This window comes from Salmo salar, chromosome 18 (genome assembly GCF_965601325.2).
Source record: "Salmo salar chromosome 18, fSalSal1, whole genome shotgun sequence".
Taxonomy (NCBI): Eukaryota; Metazoa; Chordata; class Actinopteri; order Salmoniformes; family Salmonidae; genus Salmo; species Salmo salar.
In genome coordinates this window covers 22,069,109-22,091,547 of record NC_138308.1, presented here as the reverse complement: position 1 = coordinate 22,091,547, position 22,439 = coordinate 22,069,109, and the positions used below count along the sequence as shown (strand labels likewise).

General features: G+C 44.9%; 1 protein-coding gene across 2 annotated transcripts in view; it reads right to left on the bottom strand.

Moving 5' to 3' along the window:
* Positions 1-22,439, bottom strand: part of LOC106577034 (disintegrin and metalloproteinase domain-containing protein 12) — a 156,412-nt gene that overhangs the window by 100,070 nt on the left and 33,903 nt on the right. For both annotated transcript variants that reach the window (XM_014154703.3, XM_014154704.3), the window contains exon 2: positions 6,814-6,935. In XM_014154703.3, coding sequence (XP_014010178.3) covers positions 6,814-6,935 — 122 coding nt within the window. The remainder of the gene's footprint in view (positions 1-6,813; positions 6,936-22,439) is intronic.

Genomic DNA, 22,439 nt, shown 5'->3' with positions numbered 1-22,439 from the left:
TGTGTTAGCTAATCCAAGTTTCTCATTTTAAAAGGCTAATTGATCATTAGAAAACCCTTTTGTAATTATGTTAGCACAGCTGAAAACTGTTCCTTTGAGAGTTCCCCATTACCTCACTGCTGAAGGGGGGTCCGGTGCGGCTGCGGTGGTCGGCGGAGGCGGACAGGGCCTTCCGTCATCTGAAGGTTCTGTTTACTGACGCTCCGGTGCTGGCGCATCCGGATCCCTCTTTGCCATTCGTGGTGGAGGTGGACGCGTCCGAAGCTGGGGTAGGAGCAGTTCTGTCACAGCGTTCGGGCGCTCCTCTGAAGCTCCGCCCCTGCGCTTTCTTTTCTAGGAAGCTAAGCCCGGCAGAGCGCAACTACGATGTGGGGGACAGGGAGTTGTTAGCTGTGGTCAAGGCTTTGACAGTGTGGAGACATTGGCTTGAGGGGGCACGTCACCCTTTTCTCATCTGGACCGACCACCGTAACCTGGAGTACATCCGGGCAGCGAGGAGACTGAATCCTCGTCAAGCCAGGTGGGCTATGTTCTTTACTAGGTTTCAGTTCACCCTTTCATACATTCCGGGTTCTCGGAACTGGAAGGCCGACGCACTGTCGCGTCTCTATGACACCGAGGAGAGGACCATCGATCCCGCTCCCATACTCCCTGCGTCCTGTCTAGTGGCGCCGGTGGTATGGGAGGTGGATGCGGACATCGAGCGGGCGGTTCAGTCAGAACCCATTCCGCCTCAATGTCCCGCGGGTCTGAGGTTCGTTCCGCTTGGTGTTCGCGATCGCCTGATCCGATGGGCCCACACTTTACCCTCCTCGGGTCATCCTGCGGTGAAGCGGACAGTGCGAGGCCTGAAAGGGAAGTACTGGTGGCCCACCTTGGCTGAGGATGTAAGACACTATGTCTCTTCCTGTTCGGTGTGCGCCCAGTGCAAGGCTCCTAGGCACCTGCCTCGAGGGAAAATACAGCCCCTCCCCTTTCCACAGCGACTTTGGTCTCACCTCTCGGTGGATTTCCTAACTGATCTCCCGCCATCTCAGGGGAACACGACGATCCTGGTTGTTGTGGATCGGTTTTCGAAGTCCTGCCGTCTGCTCCCGTTGCCCGGTCTTCCTACGGCCCTACAGACCGCGGAGGCCCTATTCACCCATGTCTTCCGGCACTACGGGGTGCCCGAGGACATCGTATCTGATCGGGGTCCCCAGTTCACCTCCAGAGTGTGGAGGTCATTTATGGAGAGGCTGGGGTCTCGGTCAGCCTGACCTCGGGTTTCCACCCCGAGAGTAATGGGCAGGTAGAACGCATCAACCAGGATGTGGGCAGGTTTCTGCGGTCATATTGCCAGGACCGGCCAGGGGAGTGGTCGAGGTTCGTGCCATGGGCCGAGATGGCCCAGAACTCTCAACGCCACTCCTCCACTAACTTGTCACCTTTTCAAGTTGTATTAGGTTATCAGCCGGTACTGGTGCCTTGGCAGCAGAGCCAGACGGAGACCCCTGCGGTGGAGGAATGGGTACAGCGCTCTCAAGAGACCTGGAGGGCTGTCCAGGAGTGCCTGAAGCGGGCTATCGGGCGACAGAAGGAGAGCGCTGACCGCCGCCGCAGTGAGGCTCCCGTATACAATCCAGGGGATATAGTCTGGCTCTCGACCCGGAACCTGCCCGGCCGGAAGCTGGGTCCGCGATTTGTGGGGCTGTTCAAAGTCCTGAGGAGAATAAACGAGGTGTGTTATAGGTTACAACTCCCTTCATATTACCGCATTAACCCCTCGTTTCATGTGTCTCTCCTCAGGCTGGTGGTAGCTGGTCCACTGCAGGACGCTGAGGTGCGGGAGGTCCCTCCGCCCCCCCTGGATATCGGGGGGGCCCCGGCGTACACAGTCAGGGCCATCCTGGACTCCCGACGTCGGGTAGGGGGCCTGCAGTACCTCGTGGACTGGGAGGGGTACGGCCCGGAGGAGAGGTGCTGGGTTCCGGTGGAGGACATTTTGGATCCCACTATGCTCCAGGAGTTCCATCGTCTCCGTCCGGACCGGCCGGCGCCTCGCCCTCCGGGTCGTCCCCGAGGCTGGCGTCGGCGCGCTGCAGGAGCCGCGCGTCAGGGGAGGGTTACTGTCACAGTATCCACAGAAAATGGTGCCCCTCCTCGGCCGGGCGGCGCTCGCCGGTCGTCGTCGCCGGTCTACTAGCTGCCGCCGATCTGTGTTTCTGTGTTCATTGTGTTTTGTCTGTCTAGGTCCGCACCTGTTGTCATTTCTGTCATTAGTGGGGGGGTATTTAGTTTGTTCCTTTGGGGTTGTGTGTTGTGCGGGATTGTTTGTTTGTCAGCGGGTTTACACTGTGGCCGTTTCTTCTCTATCGTTTTTATATTGGAGGATTTATTTTCTCGCCGGGCTGCGCCCCGTGCGTGATTTTCCCTTTGTGGATTACCTGTTTCCCTTTTGGGTATTGTGCACTCCCAGTGCCTTTTGATCACCTAGTGTGTGGGTGTGAATAAACTTCGAGCTACTGGACGATATCTCCTGCATTTGACTCTACTCCTTCCTCCTGCCCTAAGTACCCGTGACAGTCATTTACCATATTAACAATGTCTACACCGTATTTGTGATCAATTTGATGTTATTTTAATGGACAAAAAATGTGATTTTCTTTAAAAAACAAGGACATTTCTATGTGACCCCAAACTTTTGAACAGATTATTTGCATTGCCCCCCCCCCCACACCACTGCCACTCTGTTGTCATCTATGCATAGTCACTTTAATTAACTCTACCTACATGTACAGTTGAAGTCAGAAGTTTACATACACTTAGGTTGGAGTCATTAAAACTCGTTTTTCAACCACTCCATACATTTCTTGTTAACACATTTTTTTACAGACAGATTATTTCACTTATAATTCACTGTATCACAATTCCAGTGGGTCAGAAGTTTACATGTTGACTGTGCCATTAAACAACTTGGAAAATTCCAGAAAGAAATGTCATGGCTTTAGAAGCTTCTGATAGGCTAATTGACATCATTGGAGTCAATTGGAGGTGTACCTGTGGATGTATTTCAAGTCCTACCTTCAAACTCAGTGCCTCTTTGCTTGACATCATGGGAAAATGAAAAGAAATCAACCAAGACCTCAGAAAAAAAATTGTAGACCTCCACAAGTCTGGTTCATCCTTGGGAGCAATTTCCAAATGCATGAGGGTACCACATTCATCTGTACAAACAATAGTACGCAAGTATAAACACCATGGGACCACGCAGCCGTCATACCGCAAAGGAAGGAGATGTGTTCTGTCTCCTAGAGATGAACGTATTTTGGTGCAAAACGTGCAAATCAAATCACAGAACAACAGCAAAGGACCTTGTGAAGATGCTGGAGGAAACAGATACAAAAGTATATATATCCACAGTAAAACGAGTCCTATATCGACATAACCTGAAAGGCCGCTCAGCAAGGAAGAAGCCACAGCTCCAAAACAGCCATAAAAAAGCCAGACTACGGTTTGCAACTGCACATGGGGACAAAGATCGTACTTTTTGGAGAAATGTCCTCTGGTCTGATGAAGCTAAAACAGAACAGTTTGGCCATAATGACCATTGTTATGTTTGGAGGAAAAAGGGCGAAGCTTGCAAGCCGAATAACACCATCCCAACCGTGAAGCACGGGGGTGGCAGCATCATGTTGTGGGGTTGCTTTGCTGCAGGAGGGACTGGTGCACTTCACAAAATAGATGGCATCATGAGGCAGGGAAATTATGTGGATATATTGACACAACATCTCAAGACATCAGTCTTGAAGTTAAAGCTTGGTCGCAAATGTGTCTTCCAAATGGACAATGACCCCAAGCATACTTCCAAAGTTGTGGCAAAATGGCTTAAGGACAACAAATGTAAACTTCTGACTTCAACTGTACATACTACCTCAACTAACCTGTGCCCCCGCACATTGACTCTGTACCGGCACCTCCCTGTATATATTGTTATTTTTTTACTGCTGCTCTTTAATTACTTGTTAAATGTATCTCTTATCCGTATTTTTTGAAACTGCACTGTTAGGGGCTCGTAAGTAAGCATTTCACTGTAAGGCCTGTTGTATTCAGCGCATGTGACTAATACCATTTGATATGATTTAGTGTAAGTATGGTGCCTCTCCATTACTAATTCTCCATCCGAGGATGGCCAGGTCATAGACACTTCCGTTAGTACCTTTCATGATTTCCCATAGTTAGGTTAAAAACTGGACTCTGTTCATTCAGAACGTTGGAGACGTTTATAAAACATCAACAGTATTGTAAAAAATGATCTAATGTTGAACATGAAATTCCCCTTTAGGTCTACAGCAATAATCTACCAAGTCAGGTTGATGTTGGTCAGAAATCAACAGCAAAAACGTTTCTGTTTTTGCAGAGCAAGCAGTGTTTTTCCTTGAGTGCAAGGACAACATTTTGATGATTGTCTGCATATTTCAGTGCTGACTGACACACATTTCCCCAGACCTCCTGCCTTTTTAACACTCATGAGTTATGACCCTGACACTAATTTCCCCAGACCACCTGCCTTTTTAACACTCATGAGCTATGACTGAACTGGCCCATGGGAAAAGGGGGGCTTGACAGCAGCTGGGGATCTCTGTCTGTCGCACAGTTTATGACAGGCTATCAGATACTGATATCTCACACACACACACACACACACACACACACACACACACACACACACACACACACACACACACACACACCACACACACACACACACCACACACCGAGAGCCTCCTACTAGGAAAAGGTTATGTTGTCATTTGAACTATTTTACTACCCACGTAGAAGCAGGTACACAGACAAGCAGCCAGGCATTTCGGCTGCACCTTGAGAGATGAAGATAGACAGGCAGAGATATAGATAGACAGGCAGAGATATAGATAGACAGGCAGAGACAGAACAACCATTATTTTGTCCCAGTCAGATAAGGGCAAATCCATCGTAAAAGAGTGATACTGAGACTCAGATTTTTCACTTTAAAATGTATGCCAAACAAAAACCAAAGATTGCAAAGCTAAACAAACCATACAACTCTATTTAACAATGTCCACAGAAAAGTTTATAAAAACATATTTACTTGAAGAACAGTGCAGATGTAAAGTTTGGTAATCAAATGATGGCTTGTGCTGTTGGTGCCGTCATTCTGTTACAAATGTTGTATCTGCACTGATCTTCAAGTGAACGTGTTTTTGTAAAATGTTCTGTAGAAATTGTTAAAAGTAGTCCTTGTGCATAGAGTTGTATAGTTTGTGGGTCCATTTGTGGTTTAGAAGGCAGGGCGGTTCATGTCAGGTCATCACCCAATTGTCCTGACTCACCACCACCAAGATATTGGCTTGCTACTTCTTGTGGCACAGAAAACAGTTCAATAAAAACTAAAGGGGTGGAGGGAAAAATGAGTCTGGTATCATCTCTGATAAAATAACCAACTTGTTAAACTCAATAATATGTTGGAATGGTCAACATGGCTATAACAGCTGGCTCGTGAACTATACAAATACACATTGTTGTCAAACTCAATTGATTATGTAGTGTCATGACAATGGAATACCTCTCTAACAAAATTAAATTAACTTTCACCAAAATTCTGTCCTAACTAAATAACTAGAATCTCTTCATTGTTCCAGACAAAGCTATAATATATCACATTCTGATGAATTACTGGTGCATCACTGGCAGCTCTCATGACTCCTTCTCATTTCAGAGATTTTGTTGATTTGCTAATACCCTCCCCATGTCAGCCAAGTAAAGCACAAGCTCAGCATTCAGGGAGAGTGTGTAAATGAGACACTAACATAAAAAAAAGAAAAAAAAACACCCCCTCAGAGGGTGTGGTATTTCCTCCAGCTAGGAAAAACCTATCCACTCATGTATAATCTGAGGGATAAATCTTGGAAAGCCATGGCTGTTTTAAATATTCCGGGAGTACTACTCAACACCCACGCGTTTCCCTTGTCGGGAATGGTTTCCCTATGGTGAAGTGGGGGATCCCGGATTTCAAAAATGTATTTCTCTCACTAAGTCCTAGTGGGCTGAACGCATTGGGTTTCCCCGTCTGAAGCTACCCTAATATACCCTAAAACCAGAAACTCAATTGCAGGATGTGCTTAATTTGTTAAAGACCCCATGTAATAGCAGAGATGAAATGTGCTGATTTACCTGGTTTTAATAACTCAATGGATTTCAGGCATTACACATGGTTCATAGAAAGAAACTCTAATACGTCTTATAAATCTTTGCTTTGCTTACAGTTCTGGTATGTCAAGGATAACACGTGTTAGGGTGCATTTGCTAGCCATCCGCAACTACGCTCACCTGCCCAATACATTTTAGCACAATGGTTAGATGGTTTCAAATCCGGTTGCTACCTGACTTTGTTACAAAACCAGACAGTTTAGGGAAAAAAGGCAGTCTTCTGCCAGTGGTAAACCATTTCAAAATGTTGCTTTTCATGCACTGCTGATTTGTAGAGTATAGGAGCCTGGCGAGTTGGGGGAATAATTTCACAGTGTATGGAGCCTCAGGGCCTAGCTCATACTAAACAAACAACAGAGAGGCCATTCAACGCCGTGGGGAGTGAGCATTGAGGAAAAAGCACAAAGGGGAATCAGCTGAGGATAAACAGAAATGGGGAATTATTAGGAGCTCACGACTGGAACAACACAGGAGATCTGAGGCAGGTGAGCAGGCAGGCTAGCATCTGCGCTTGGCTGAGCTATAGTAGGAGCAGCTTATTTGCATTAGCCAAGGCCGCTAAGTGGCCGCTTTATGAATATTTACCCTGGACTTGAGCTGGCTGAGTGGTTTGCGCTGCCGTCCTTCCAGCAGGAGAGGTACCGTGGTGTCATAGCGTTGGGGCTTAGGGACAGCACTGTGCAGCACACTCTGGTCCAAGCTTTTCCCTGTTAAAAGATCAATAACAGTGATTAGTGATGTAATCAATGGAAATGGTTTGTACTGAGTGGGTATGGTTAGCGCGAGTCTATCTGGTCTCTGTTAAGTACTGCTATCACTTGACCTGAGGAGGCCTAACTGAGAGCATGTATATTACTGTATAATAAGAATGACATAACACCTGACTTCAATGGTTGTGGCGGCAGTCAACCATGAGATTATGGAGAATACATAACATTGTTATCATTCTTAAAAAGTTAGTCTTGTGAACATGTGATTGTTTCATCATTTAGCTTCAGGCCACCTCAAGTAAAATGTGTTGCTCTATTGAATGGTTAATCAACTAGATTCAGCTGCGGGGTGATTTTCTTGAGCAGATGGTCAGGGGGCCGGAAAATAATTACAAACAATTTGTAGACTGCAAAGTAACCGAAGCTCAAAAGTATGTGGACACCTGCTCGTCGAACATCTCATTCCAAAATCATGGCCATTAATATGGATTTGGTTCCCCCTTTGCTGCTATAATAGCCTCCACACTTCTGGGAAGGCTTTCCACTAATGTTGGAACATTGCCGCGGGGACTTCCATTCAGCCACAAGAGCACTAGTGAGGTCGGGCACTGATGTTGGGCAATTAGGCCTGGCTCGCTGTCGGCATGCCAATTCATCCCGCGGGTGATCTATGGGGTTGAGGTCAGAGCTCTGTGCATGCCAGTCAAGTTCTTCCACACCGATCTCGACAAACCATTTCTGTATGGACTTCGCTTTGTGCAAGAGGGCATTTGTATGCTGAAACAAGAAAGCGCCTTCCCCAAACAGTTGCCACAAAGTTGGAAGCACAGAAGGTCATTGTATGCTGTAGCATTACGATTTCCCTTCACTGGAACTATGGGGCCTAGTAGAGCCATGAAAAAAAGCCCCAGAACATTATTCCTCCTCCACCAAACTTTACAGTTGGCACTATGCAATCGGGCAGGTAGCATTCTCCTGGCATCCGCCAAACCCAGATTCGTCCATCGGACTGCCAGATGGTGAAGCTTCATTCATCACTCCAGAGAAGGCAGTTCCAATGCTCCAGAGTCTAATGGAGGCGAGCTTTACATGCTTAGGCTTGTGTGTGGCTGCTCGGCCATGGAAACCCATTTCATGGGTTTCTCCCAACAAAAATCCCTGAGCTCTTCAGTAAGGCCATTCTACTGCCAATTTTTGTCTATGTTAATTGCATGGCTGTGTGTTCGATTTTATAAACCTGTCAGCAACGGGTGTGGGTGACATAGCTGAAGCCACTAATTTGAAGGGGTGTCCACATACTCTTGTGTACAGTATATAGTGTATAATACTTAAATAAAACATAATATTTTCAAACCTTGCTTAAATTTGTATACAATCACATATATCTCTCTATTATGGATGGAAATACTTTGGAACAGATTTCCAAAATTAAAATCCCTGATTTGCCTTTTTTTTTTACAGTAATTTATGTCCAACCCCAAAAAATCGATAGCATTTGGAGAAACCTGCTCTATTGTTTAAATGACCTTGAATTTATTACACACTAAATGCAAGGCTTTTAGGTCACTTGAGTGAACCAAACTGACCTACTATGGGTCAAAAAAACATTCACATTAAATAGAACTACTACACAGATCCATTTTTTAAACAGACAATAAAGAGGCCCTCAGACAAACTGTACAGCACTGTAGACATATTACCTTTAGATATTGCCTTTTCCAAACACAATGCAAGCTCTCTATTATTCTACTGTGAAACAGTGGTGTCCCCAAAGGGTATCTGTTCTGCAGTAAGACCACAGACACAACATCAATAATGGATGGTTTCACACAGCTCATCAGGAACACAGCTTTACCAATATCTCTCAACAGCACTACTGCACAAACCAACCTATTGCTGTGCTGTACATTAAAGCTCTTACTCTGTTATACTGGGAATCAATATGAAGCTCTTTCTCCCCTAATGTTTTGTTCTATTGTAAATCTATTATTTGAGCATCAAAACCAACTTCTTTACCCTCCTGGTAAGGTGAATTCACCGGGGGTAATACACAGTTAGCTAGTTAGACAAGCTAGACACACACAGAAAATGCAGTACTTGAGGAAGCTGTCCATTTGAGTATGTATAGTGCCTTCAGAAAGTATTCACATCCCTTGACTTTACAGCCTGAATTTGAAATGGATAAAAGGTAGATGTTTTGTCACTGGCGTACACACAATATCCCATAATATCAAAGTTGAATGATGTTTTTAGACATTTTTACAAATTCATTAAAAATTAAAAGCTGAAATGTCTTGAGTCAATAAGTATTCAACCACTTTGTTATAGCAAACCTAAATAAGTTCAGGAGTAAAAATTTGCTGAACAAGTCATACGTTTCATGGACTCTGTGTGCAATAATAGTGTTTAACATGATTTTTGAATGACTACCTCATCTCTGTACCCCACACATACAGTTAATTGTAAGGTCCCTCAGTCGAGCAGTGCATTTCAAACACAGATTCAACTACAAAGACCAGGGAGGTTTTCCAATGTCTCACAAAGAATGGCATCTATTGGTAGATGAGTAAAATAAAAAGCAGACATTGAATATCCCTTTGAGCATGGTAAAGTTATTAATTACACTTTGGATGGTGTATCAATACACCCAGTCACAACAAAGATACAGTCGTCCATCCTAACTCAGTTGCCAGAGAGGAAGGAAACTGCTCAGTGACTTCACCATGAGGCCAATGGTGAGTGTAAAACAGGTACAAAGTTTAATGGCTGTGATAGGAGAAAACTAAGAATGGATCAACAACATTGTAGTTACTCCACAATAATAACCTAATTGACAGAGTGAAAAGAAGGAAGCCTGTACAGAATACAAATATTCCAAAACATGCATCCTGTTTGCAACAAGGCACCAAAGTAATACTTCAAGAAATGTGACAAAGCAACACATTTTTTGTCCTGATTACAAAGTGTTATGCTTTGGGCAAATCCAATACAACACATTACCTAGTACCACTCTCCATATTTTCAAGCATAGTGGTGGCTGCATCATGTTATGGGTATGATTGTAATCGTTAAGGACTGGGGAGTTTTTCAGGATAAAAAAGAAACATAATGGAGCTAAGCACAGGCAATATCTTAGAGGAAAACCTGGTTCAGATTGCTTTCCACCAGACACTGGAAGATTAATTCACCTTTCATCAGGACGATAACCTAAAACACAAGGCCAAATCTACACTGGAGTTGCTTACCAAGAAGACAGTGAATGTTCCTGAGTTGCAAATTACAGTTTTGACTTAAATCTGCTTGAAAATCTAAGGCAGTGCCTCCCGAGTGGCAGAGTGGTCTAAGGCACTGCATCACAGTCCTAGCTGTACCAGTAGAGATCCTGGTTCGAGTCCAGGCGCTGTCGCAGCCGACCGCAACTGGGAGACCCATGGTGTGGCACACAATTGGCCTTAGGGGAGGGTTTGGGGAGGGGGAGGGTTTGGCCGGCAGGGATGTTCTTGTCCCATCCCACACTAGTGACTCCTGTGGCGGGCCAGGAGCAATGCAAGCTGACACGGTTGCCAATGTTTCCTCCGACACATTGGTGCAGCTGGCTTCCGGGTTAAGCGGGCAGTGTGTCAAGAAGTAGTGCGGTTTGGCTGGGTTGTGTTCTGGAGGACATACAGCTCTTGACGTTTGCCTCTCTCTCTCGAGTCCATACGGGAGTTGCAGTGATGGAACAAGACTATAACTACCAATTGGATATCATGAAAAAGGGGTAAAAAAACAAATAATAACTTTAAAAATTACATCTATGGCAAGACTTAAAACCTGTTTGGGATAGGGGGCAGTATTTTCACGGCCGGATAAAAAACGTACCCGATTTAATCTGGTTACTACTCCTGCCCAGAAACTAGAATATGCATATAATTAGTAGATTTGGATAGAAAACACTCTAAAGTTTCTAAAACTGTTTGAATGGTGTCTGTGAGTATAACAGAACTCATATGGCAGGCCAAAACCTGAGAAGATTCTACACAGGAAGTGCCCTGTCTGACAATTTGTTCTCCTTCTAGGGCATCTCTATCAAAAATACAGCATCTCTGCTGTAACGTGACATTTTCTAAGGCTTCCATTGGCTCTAGGAAGGTGCCAGAAAGTGGAATGAGAGCTCTCCAGTCTCTGGGCGAAAAACAGCAGGAGTTTTTGTGAGTGGTCCTGCTGAGAACAATGACACTGGAGCGCCCGTGCACGAGACGACTCCATGTTTTTCTTTCAGTGTTTGAATGAATACAACGTCGCCGGGTGGAATATTATTGCTATTTTATGAGAAAAATAGCATAAAAAGTTATTTTAAACAGCGTTTGACATGCTTCGAAGAACGGTAATGGAATATTTTGAATTTTTTTTGTCACGAAACGCGCCCGCGCGTCACCCTTCGGATAGTGACCTCAACGTACGAACAAAACGGAGCTATTTGGATATAACTATGGATTATTTCGAACCAAAACAACATTTGTTGTTGAAGTAGAAGTCCTGGGAGTGCATTCTGACAAAGAACAGCAAAGGTAATCAAATTTTTCTTATAGTAAATCTGAGTTTGGTGAGGGCCAAACTTGGTGGGTGTCAAATTAGCTAGCCATGATGGCTAGGCTATGTACTCAGAATATTGCAAAATGTGCTTTCACCGAAAAGCTATTTTAAAATCGGACACCGCGATTGCATAAAGGAGTTCTGTATCTATAATTCTTAAAATAATTGTTATGTAATTAGTAATTAGTAATTACAGGCGTGAGTAATTTAGTAAATTCACCGGAAGTTTGCTAGTTCTGAACATCACATGCTAATGTAAAAAGCTGTTTTTTGATATAAATATGAACTTGATTGAACAAAACATGCATGTATTGTATAACATAATGTCCTATGAGTGTCATATGATGAAGATCATCAAAGGTTAGTACTGCATTTAGCTGTGGTTTTGGTTTTTGTGACATATATGCTTGCTTTGAAAATGGCTGTGTGATTATTTTTGGGAGGGTACTCTCCTGACATAATCTAATGTTTTGCTTTCGCTGTAAAGCCTTTTTGAAATCGGACAGTGTGGTTAGATAAAGGAGAGTCTTGTCTTTAAAATGGTGTAAAATAGTCATATGTTTGAGAAATTGAAGTTATAGCATTTGTGAGGTATTTGTATTTCGCGCCACGCTATACCATTGGATATTGGTGAGGCGTTCCGCTAGCGGAACATCTGTCCCTAACAGGTTAAATGGTTGTCTTGCAATGATCAATAACCAATTTGTCCTGTGTAGCTCAGTAGGTAGAGCATGGCGCCAGGGTTGTGGGTTCGATTCCAACGGGGGACCAGTACAAAAAAAGTATTCAAATGTATGCACTCATTACTGTCGCTCTGGATAAGAGAATCTGCAAAACAACAAATGTAAAGAATTTTGAAAATAATAATTGTACAATCCAGTTGTGCAAAGCTCTTAGAAACTTGCTGAGAAAGGCTCACAGCTGTAATCACTGCTAAAAGGTGATTCTAACATGTATTGGCTCAGTGAATATTTGAGTAAATGCGATATTTCATTTTCATTACAATGTCTAAAAAAACTGTTTTCACTGTTATTATGGGGTATTGTGTGTTGATGGGAGAGAAACAAATATATTTAATCCATTTTGAATGTGTAATGATGTGCGCTGAGAGTCGGGAAGCAAGTTCAGGGAGTGAGTGTTTTAATAAATAAATGCAACATAATACAAAACAAGAACCACAAACAGAGCACAGACATGAAACTGAAACAATAACACCTGGGGAAGGAACCAAAGGGAGTGACATATATAGGGAAGGTAATCAGGGAAGTCATGGAGTCCAGGTGAGTCTGATGACACGCAGGTGCGCGTAACGATGGTGACAGGTGTGCGCCAAAACGAGCAGCCTGGTGACCTAGAGGCCGGAGAGGGAGCACACGTGACAGTACCCCTTCCCCGACGCGTGGCTCTAGCCCCAGGATGCCGACCAAAATGACGATCCCGGGGAACAGGAGCGGACCGGACACCTCTGCAGAGGTGCTGGAAACCTGTCAATCCGGCTGAGACGCAGGAGCATGGCGACCTAGAGCACCAGAGAGAAAACATAACTGACGGTACCCCGTCCCCGGCTTGTTCGGCTCCAGCCGCAGGGCGCCATCCTAAGTGACGATCCCGGGGATCAGGAGCGGACAGGTCACCCCTGCTGATGCGAAGGAACCTGTCTCCGGCTGGGACGCGGGAACCTGACAGACTGACTGAGGCAGGGGAGCCTGGCGATCCGGCTGAGGCAAGAAAGCCTGCAGCGGCTCCCGGACCCGACGTCATTCCACCTGACAGAATTTCTTTTTTTAAACACTGCTGCTTTCCATAGGCGAGGCGTTATTCTGTAATAATGTGCACTGAGAGTCGGGAAGCAAGTTCAGGGAGTGAGTGTTTTTGTAAATAAACGCTCCATAATACAAAACAAGAAACACGAACAACGCACAGACATGAAACAGAAACAATAACACCTGGGGAAGGAACCAAAAGGAGTGACATATTTAGGGAAGGTAATCAGGGAAGTGATGGAGTCCAGGTGTGATGTCGCAATGGAGTCCAAGTGTGATGACGCGCAGGTGCGAGTAATGATGGTGACAGGTGTGCGCCATAACGAGCAGCCAGGTGCACTAGAGGCCGGAGAGGGAGCACACGTGACAGAATGCAGACTGTAACATATGGAATAAGTCAAGGGGAATGAGTATTCAAACAGACAGAGTATATATATATATACAAATAATAATATTTATATATATATATAATATATAAATAAATAATAATTATATAAATAAATATACAGTACCAGTCAAAAGTTTGGACACACCTACTCATTCCAGGGTATTTTCTTTATTTTGACTATTTTCTACATTGTAGAATAATAGAGAAGACACCAAAACTATGAAATAACATATATGGAATCATGTAGGAAGCAAAAAAGTGTTAAACAAATCAAAATGTATTTTATATTTTAAATTCTTCAAAGTAGCCACCCTTTGACTTGATGACAGCTTTGCACACTCTTGGCATTCTCTCAACCAGCTTCACCTGGAATGCTTTTCCAGCAGTCTTGAAGGAGTTACCACATATGCTGAGGACTTGTTGGCTACTTTTCCTTCACTCTGCGGTCCAACTCATCCAACACAACAATCGGGTGACTGTGGAGGCCAGGTCATCTGATGAGGCACTCCATCACTATCCTTCTTGGTCAAATAGCCCTTACATAGCCTGGAGGTGTGTTGGGTCATTGTCCTGTTGAAAAATAAATCACAGACAGTGTCACCTTCAAAGCAGCCCCACAACTCCTCCTCCATGCTTCATAGTGGGAACCACAGATGCGGAGATCATCCGTTCACCTATTCTGCATCTCAAAGACACGGCGTTTGGAACCAACAATCTCAAATTTGGACTCATCAGACCAAAGGACAGTTTTTCCACCGGTCTAAAGTCCATTGCTTGTGTTTCTTGGCCCAAGAGAGTCTCTTCTTATTATTGGTGTCCTGTAGTAGTAATTTCTTTGCAGCAATTCGACTATGAAGGCTTGATTCACACAGTCTCCTCTGAACAGTTGAGATGTGTCTGTTACTTGAACTCTGTGAAGCATTTATTTGGGCTGCAATCTGAGGTGCAGTTAACCCTAATGAACTTATCCTCTGCAGCAGAGGTAACTCTGGGTCTTCCTTCCTGTGGCGGTCCTCATGAGAGCCAGTTTCATTATAGCGCTTGTGTCACACCCTGATCTGCTTCACATGTCTTGTGCTTGTCTCCACACCCCACCAGGTGTCTCACATTTTTCCCCATTATCCCCTGTGTATTTATACCTGTGTTTTCTGTTTGTCTGTTGCCAGTTCGTCTTGTTTTGTCAGGTCTTACCAGCATGTTTCCCGTTTCTCTTGTTCAAGTTTTTATTTTCTAGTCTTCCCGGTTCTGACCTTTCTGCCTGTCCTGACCCTGACCCTGAGCCTGCCAGCCGTCCTGTACCTGCCCGACTCTGACCTGGTTTACGAACCTCTGCCTGCCCACGACCTGCCTTTTGCCTGCCCCTTTGTTGTATTAAATATTCTGAGAATCGTGATAGTACGAAATGGCCATGACTGACCCAGCAGACTCAGACCAGCTTTGCAACGCTGTCTCCTCCGAAGGAGCCACCATTGGAAGACACGAGGAGCTACTTCAAAACCTTATGAAAGGACTCCAGACCTTGGCGGAACGCCAGGATCACACTTTCAATGCTTTGCTGGAGCAATTCCGCTGATTATCTACTCGGCAGCAAGCCACCACGGTAACCCCCCAGAGTCTCAGTAACCCCGCTACCAGCGGCGCATCTCCCCAGCTTCCTGAGAACCCTGCTTACCTCCTCCGGAGGAGGGCTATGCTGGAGATCCAGGAACCTGCCGGCGTTTCTCTCCCAGTGCTCTCTCATCTTTGAGCTGCAGCCCTCTTCGTGTCCCTCGGATCGTTCGAAGATAACGTACCTGATAACGCTGAAGTCTGGGAGGGCACTTGCCTGGGCTACGGCGGTGTGGGAGCAACAATCCACCATTTGCCTCACTCTGGAGGAGTTTGCGGCTAGTTTGATGTTAGAAAGGTGTTCGATTCTCCGTTGTCTGGGAGAGAGGCTGCTCGGAAGCCACTTCAACTGCATCAAGACTCCCGTAGTGTGGCTGATTAAGTGGTAGATTTTCGCACTTTGGCTGCCGAGAGTGCCTGGAACCCAGAGTCTCTGTTTCTACACGTTCCTTAATGGATTATCGGAGGTGGTTAAAGACGAGCTCACAGCCTGGGAGATTCCCATGGACCTCAACTCTCTCATATACAGGAAGGAGACTAATGGAATACAGCCTTTAACACAGCTAGTGGGCACTATGTGTACCTTGTTATGCCATTCGGACTGACCAACGCCTCTGCAGTGTTCCAGGCCCTGGTCAACTATGTGCTCCGTGACACGTTGAACCGGTTTGTGTATGTCTACCTCGACGACATCCTTGTTTTTTCCTGTTCAGCTCAAGAGCACATCCTCCATGTCCGACAGGTCCTTCAGCGCCTCCTGGAAAACCAGATTTTTGTTAAAGCCGAGAAATATGAGTTCCATCGCTCAACCATCTCATTCCTAGGATATGTCATCGCTGCAGGATATATTCAGATGGATTCTGACAAGGTGAGAGCTGTGGTGGATTGGCCTCAACCCAGATACAGAGTGCAGCTGCAACGTTTCCTGGGGTTTGCTAATTTCTATCTCTGTTTCAGCCGGGGTTACAACACCCTGGCTTCTCCCTCTCAGCACTCACCTCTCCCAAGGTTCCTTTCATGTGGTCTCCAGCATCTGACCGGGCATTCTCAGACCTCAAGCATCGATTCACTAGAGCTCCCATCTTAATCCATCCGGACTCGTCCGTCAGTTCGTGGTGGTCGACGCTTCGGACGTCTGAGTGGGGGCTGTCCTGTCCCAGCTTTCTGCCCAGGACCAAAAACTGCATCCCTGCACTTTCCTTTCCCATCGTCTGAACCCAGCTGAGAGGAACTATGACGTGGGAAATCGAGAACTACTCGCATTCAAGATGGCGATGGAGGAACGGCGGCACTGGTTAGAGGGAGTGGAACATCCATTTTTACTATCTCCTACCGCCCTGGGTTCAATATTGTGAAGCCTGACGTGTTCTCACGCCTGTATAGCCCCGTTGCCACACTGTCTAACCCCAAGACCATCCTCCATACCGGCTGCAGTCATCTGGGGTATAGAGAGCCTGGTCTGTAAGGCACAGCGTTCCCAGCTGGACTCGGGGAGGAGGGGGGGATAGAACCGGCTGTTTGTCCCACATTCCTCTAGACTGACCTGCCATTCTGGCTCCCGTCGGACCCTGGCTTTTATTCGACAACAATTTTGGTGGCCCACCATTGTTCCTGATATCTCCACATTCGTTGTCGCCTGCACTGTGTGTGCACAGAATAAGACTCCACGACAAGCTCCGGCTGTACTCCTTCAACCACTCCCTGTTCTTCACAGCCCCTGGTCTCATATGTCTCTGGACTTTGTCACCGGTCTCCTTCTGTCAGATGGCAACACCGCTATCCTTACGGTGGTGGATAGGTTTTCCAAAGCCGCACATTTCATTCCCCTTTCCAAGTTACCCTCTGCCAAGGAGATGGACCAGCTCATGGTGCAACAGGTCTTCAGGATTCATGGACTTCCGGTTGACATGGTCTCCGATCGCGGTCCTCAGTTCTCGTCTCGGTTCTGGAAGGCGTTCTGCACCCTCATTGGGTTGTCGGCCAGCCTATCCTCCAGTTTTCGTCCCCAGTCTAACGGCCAGTTGGAGTGAGCCAATCAGGACCTGGAGACGGCTCTCCTTGCCTCGTCTCCGCCAACCCCACCACCTGGAGCCAGCAACTTGTGTGGGTAGAATACGCTCACAACTCTCTTCCCTGCTTGGCCACTGGTCTCATTCCCTTTGATTGTTCCTTGGGATACCAGCCCCCACTCTTCCCTGAACAAGAGAAGGGAATCAGTATACCCTCTGCCCAGATGTTTGTCCGCAGCTGTTGTCATACCTGGAAGAGAGTCCGGTCCGTTCTTCTCAAGACCACCTCCAGCCACCGGACCCCTGCTCCCTGCTATCATCTCGGGCACAGGGTACGGCTTTCTACTCGGGATCTGCCCCTTCAAGTGCAATCCCGCAAACTTTCCCCCCTGCTTTATCAGCTCTTTCCCCATCTCTAAAATCCTTAGCCCCACTGCTGTTTGTCTTCTGTTGCCCAGCACCCTCCGTGTACATCCCACTTTTCATGTGTCTTGGATTAAACCTCTGTCTCACAGCCTTTTGTCTCCTGTTATCCCGTGTATTTATACCTGCGTTTTCTGTTTGTCTATTGCGAGTTCGTCTTGTTTTGTCAGGTCTTACCAGCATGATTCCCGTTTCTCTTGTTCATGTTTTTATTTTCTAGTCTTCCCGGTTCTGACCTTTCTGCCTGTCCTGACCCTGAGCCTGCCTGCCGTCCTGTACCTGCCTGACTCTGACCTAGTTTACGAACCTCTGCCTGCCCTCGACCTGCCTTTTGCCTGCCCCTTTGTTATATTAAATATTCTGAGAATCGTGATAGTACGAACTGGCCATGACTGATCCACCAGACTCAGACCAGCTTTGCAACGCAGTCGCCTCCGAAGGAGCCACCATTGGAAGACACGAGGAGCTACTTCAAAACCTTATGAAAGGACTCCAGACCTTTGCGTAACGCCAGGATCACACTTTCAATGCATTGCTGCAGCAATTCCACTGTTATATTAAATATTCAGAGAATCAAACTATCCCCCTCCTGTGTCTGCATCTGGGTCATATCCGGAGTTGTGGTAGCTTGATGGTTTTTGCGACTACAGTTGAAGAAACTTTCACAGTACTTGAAATTTCCCGAATTAACTGACCTTCATTCCTCGGGCGCCGAAGACGTGGATGTCAATTATGGCAGCCCCCCGCACCTCTCTGATTCAGACGGGTTGGGTTAAATGCGGAAGACACATTTCAGTTGAATGCATTCAGTTGTGCTAACATAACAGAATTGCAATATGGTTTTCTAATGATCAATTAGCCTTTTAAAATGATAAACTTGGATTAGCTAAAAAAACGTGCCATTGGAACACAGGAGTGATGGTTGCTGATAATGGGCCTCTGTACACCTATGTAGATATTCCATAAAAAATCTGCCGTTTCCTGCTACAATAGTCATTTACAACATTAACAATGTCTACACTGTATTTCTGATCAACTTGATGTTATTTGAATGGACAAAAAACATGTTTTTCTTTCAAAAACAAGGACTTTTCTAAGTGACCCCAACTTTTGAACAGTAGTGTATGTGTATATGTATATATGTATGTATGTATGTATGTACAGTGCCTTGCGAAAGTATTCGGCCCCCTTGAACTTTTCGACCTTTTGCCACATTTCAGGCTTCAAACATAAAGATATAAAACTGTAATTTTTTGTGAAGAATCAACAACAAGTGGGACACAATTATGAAGTGGAACGAAATTTATTGGATATTTAAAACTTTTTTAACAAATAAAAAACTGAAAAATTGTCAGTGCAAAATTATTCAGCCCCCTTAAGTTAATACTTTGTAGCGCCACCTTTTGCTGCGATTACAGCTGTAAGTCGCTTGGGGTATGTCTCTATCAGTTTTGCACATCGAGAGACTGAAATTTTTGCCCATTCCTCCTTGCAAAACAGCTCGAGCTCAGTGAGGTTGGATGGAGAGCGTTTGTGAACAGCAGTTTTCAGTTCTTTCCACAGATTCTCGATTGGATTCAGGTCTGGACTTTGACTTGGCCATTCTAACACCTGGATATGTTTATTTGTGAACCATTCCATTGTAGATTTTGCTTTATGTTTTGGATCATTGTCTTGTTGGAAGACAAATCTCCGTCCCAGTCTCAGGTCTTTTGCAGACTCCATCAGGTTTTCTTCCAGAATGGTCCTGTATTTGGCTCCATCCATCTTCCCATCAATTTTAACCATCTTCCCTGCCCCTGCTGAAGAAAAGCAGGCCCAAACCATGATGCTGCCACCACCATGTTTGACAGTGGGGATGGTGTGTTCAGGGTGATGAGCTGTGTTGCTTTTACGCCAAACATAACGTTTTGCATTGTTGCCAAAAAGTTCGATTTTGGTTTCATCTGACCAGAGCACCTTCTTCCACATGTTTGGTGTGTCTCCCAGGTGGCTAGTGGCAAACTTTAAACAACACTTTTTATGGATATCTTTAAGAAATGGCTTTCTTCTTGCCACTCTTCCATAAAGGCCAGATTTGTGCAGTATACGACTGATTGTTGTCCTATGGACAGAGTCTCCCACCTCAGCTTTAGATCTCTGCAGTTCATCCAGAGTGATCATGGGCCTCTTGGCTGCATCTCTGATCAGTCTTCTCCTTGTATGAGCTGAAAGTTTAGAGGGACGGCCGGGTCTTCGTAGATTTGCAGTGGTCTGATACTCCTTCCATTTCAATATTATCGCTTGCACAGTGCTCCTTGGGATGTTTAAAGCTTGGGAAATCTTTTTGTATCCAAATCCGGCTTTAAACTTCTCCACAACAGTATCTCGGGCCTGCCTGGTGTGTTCCTTGTTCTTCATGATGCTCTCTGCGCTTTAAACGGACCTCTGCGACTATCACAGAGCAGGTGCATTTATACGGAAACTTGATTACACACAGGTGGATTCTATTTATCATCACTAGTCATTTAGGTCAACATTGGATCATTCAGAGATCCTCACTGAACTTCTGGAGATATTTAGCTGCACTGAAAGTAAAGGGGCTGAATAATTTTGCACGCCCAATTTTTCAGTTTTTTATTTGTTAAAAAAGTTTGAAATATCCAATAAATTTCGTTCCACTTCATGATTGTGTCCCACTTGTTGTTGATTCTTCACAAAAAAATACAGTTTTATATCTGTATGTTTGAAGCCTGAAATGTGGCAAAAGGTCGAAAAGTTCAAGGGGGCCGAATACTTTCGCAAGGCACTGTATGTATGTATGTATGTATGTATGTATGTATGTATGTATGTATGTATGTATGTATGTATGTATGTATGTTAGAGGTCGACCGATTAATTAGGGCCGATTTCAAGTTTTCATAAGAATCGGTAATCGGTATTTTTGGCCACCGATTTTACGTTTTTTAAAATATTTTTTTATTTCGAAATATTTTTTTTACACCTTTATTTAACTAGGCAAGTCAGATTAAGAACACATTCTTATTTTCAATGACGGCCTAGGAACAGGGGTTAACTGCCTTGTTCAGGAGGGATTCGTTTTTGCAACCTTCGGTTACTAGTGCATCGCTCTAGCCACCTGCCTTACATTGCACTCCACGAGGAGCCTGCATGGCAGGCTGACTACCTGTTACGCGACGGCAACAAGAAGCTAAGGTAAGTTGCTAGCTAGCATTAAACTTATCTTATAAAAAACGATCAATCTTAACATAATCACTTGTTAACTACACATGGTTGATGATATTACTAGTTTATCTAACGTGTCCTGCGTTGCATATTATCGATGCGGTGCCTGTTAATTTCTCATTGAATCACAGCCTACTTCGACAAAATGGTGTTGATTTAACAAGCGCATTTGCAAAAAAAGCACTGTCGTTGCACCAATGTACCTAACCATAAACATCAATGCATTACTTTAAAATCAATACACAAGTATATATTTTTAAACCTGCATATTTAGTTAATATTGCCTGCTAATATGAAATTGTGTCACATCTCTAGCATTCATTGCACGCAGTCAGGGTATATGCAACAGTTTGGGCCGCCTGTGTCAGAGGCGTCGATGAAAGGGGACCAAAGCGCAGCGGGTAAAGTGCTCATCTTCTTTTATTATTTAATCAAGTGAACACTTAAACAAAAATAACAAACTGACAATCAACAGTTCCGTAAGGCACATAGGCTATACCAAAAACAACCACCCACCAACCCAAAGGAAAAACAGGCTGCCTAAGTATGACTTCCAATCAGAGACAACAAAAGCCACCTGCCTCTGATTGGAAACCATACTCGGCCACACATAGAAAATGAACATAGAAAAAGAAAACTAGAACATATCCCCTGGAAACAAACAAACCCCAAAACACACAGAAACAACACCCCCTGCCATGCCCTGACCATACTACAATGACAAATGACCCCTTTACTGGTCAGGACGTGACAGTCTGGCTCGTTGCGAACTAATTTGCCAGAATTTTACGTAATTATGACATAACATTGAAGGTTGTGCAATGTAACAGGAATATTTAGACTTAGGGATGCCACCCGTTAGATAAAATACGGAATGGTTCCGTATTTCACTGAAGAAAAAAAAACGTTTTGTTTTCGAGATGATAGTTTCAGGATTCGACCATATTAATGACCTAAGGTTCGTATTTCTGTGTGTTTATTATATTATAATTAAGTCTATGATTTGATAGAGCAGTCTGACTGAGCGGTGGTAGGCACCAGCAGGCTCGTAAGCATTCATTCAAACAGCATTTTCGTGCGTTTTGCCAGCAGCCCTTCGCTGTGCTTCAAGCATTGCGCTGTTTATGACTTCAACCCGGGTGGGTATAATTTGTGGAACGTTCCAATAGGAATCTATTCCAAAAACTTCGTAAATAACAAGGTTGCCAAAAAACAACGCATACAAAGTTGTATAGCGGCAGAATAAGATACCGGGTAGGGAGTGGTCTATTTCATTGCGTTTTTCACTCATCACGTTTATTCCGAAAAATGTCTGTCCTCACTCTGGTTGCCTATGGACAAACATTAAGAATAAGCTACGTGGTGAGTTGATGCCTAATCAGCCAAGATCTCAGAAAAAAATTGTAGACCTCCACAAGTCTGATTCATCCTTGGGAGCAATTTCCCAATGCCTGAAAGGTACCACGTTCATCTGTACAAACAATAGTACGCAAGTATAAACACCATGGGA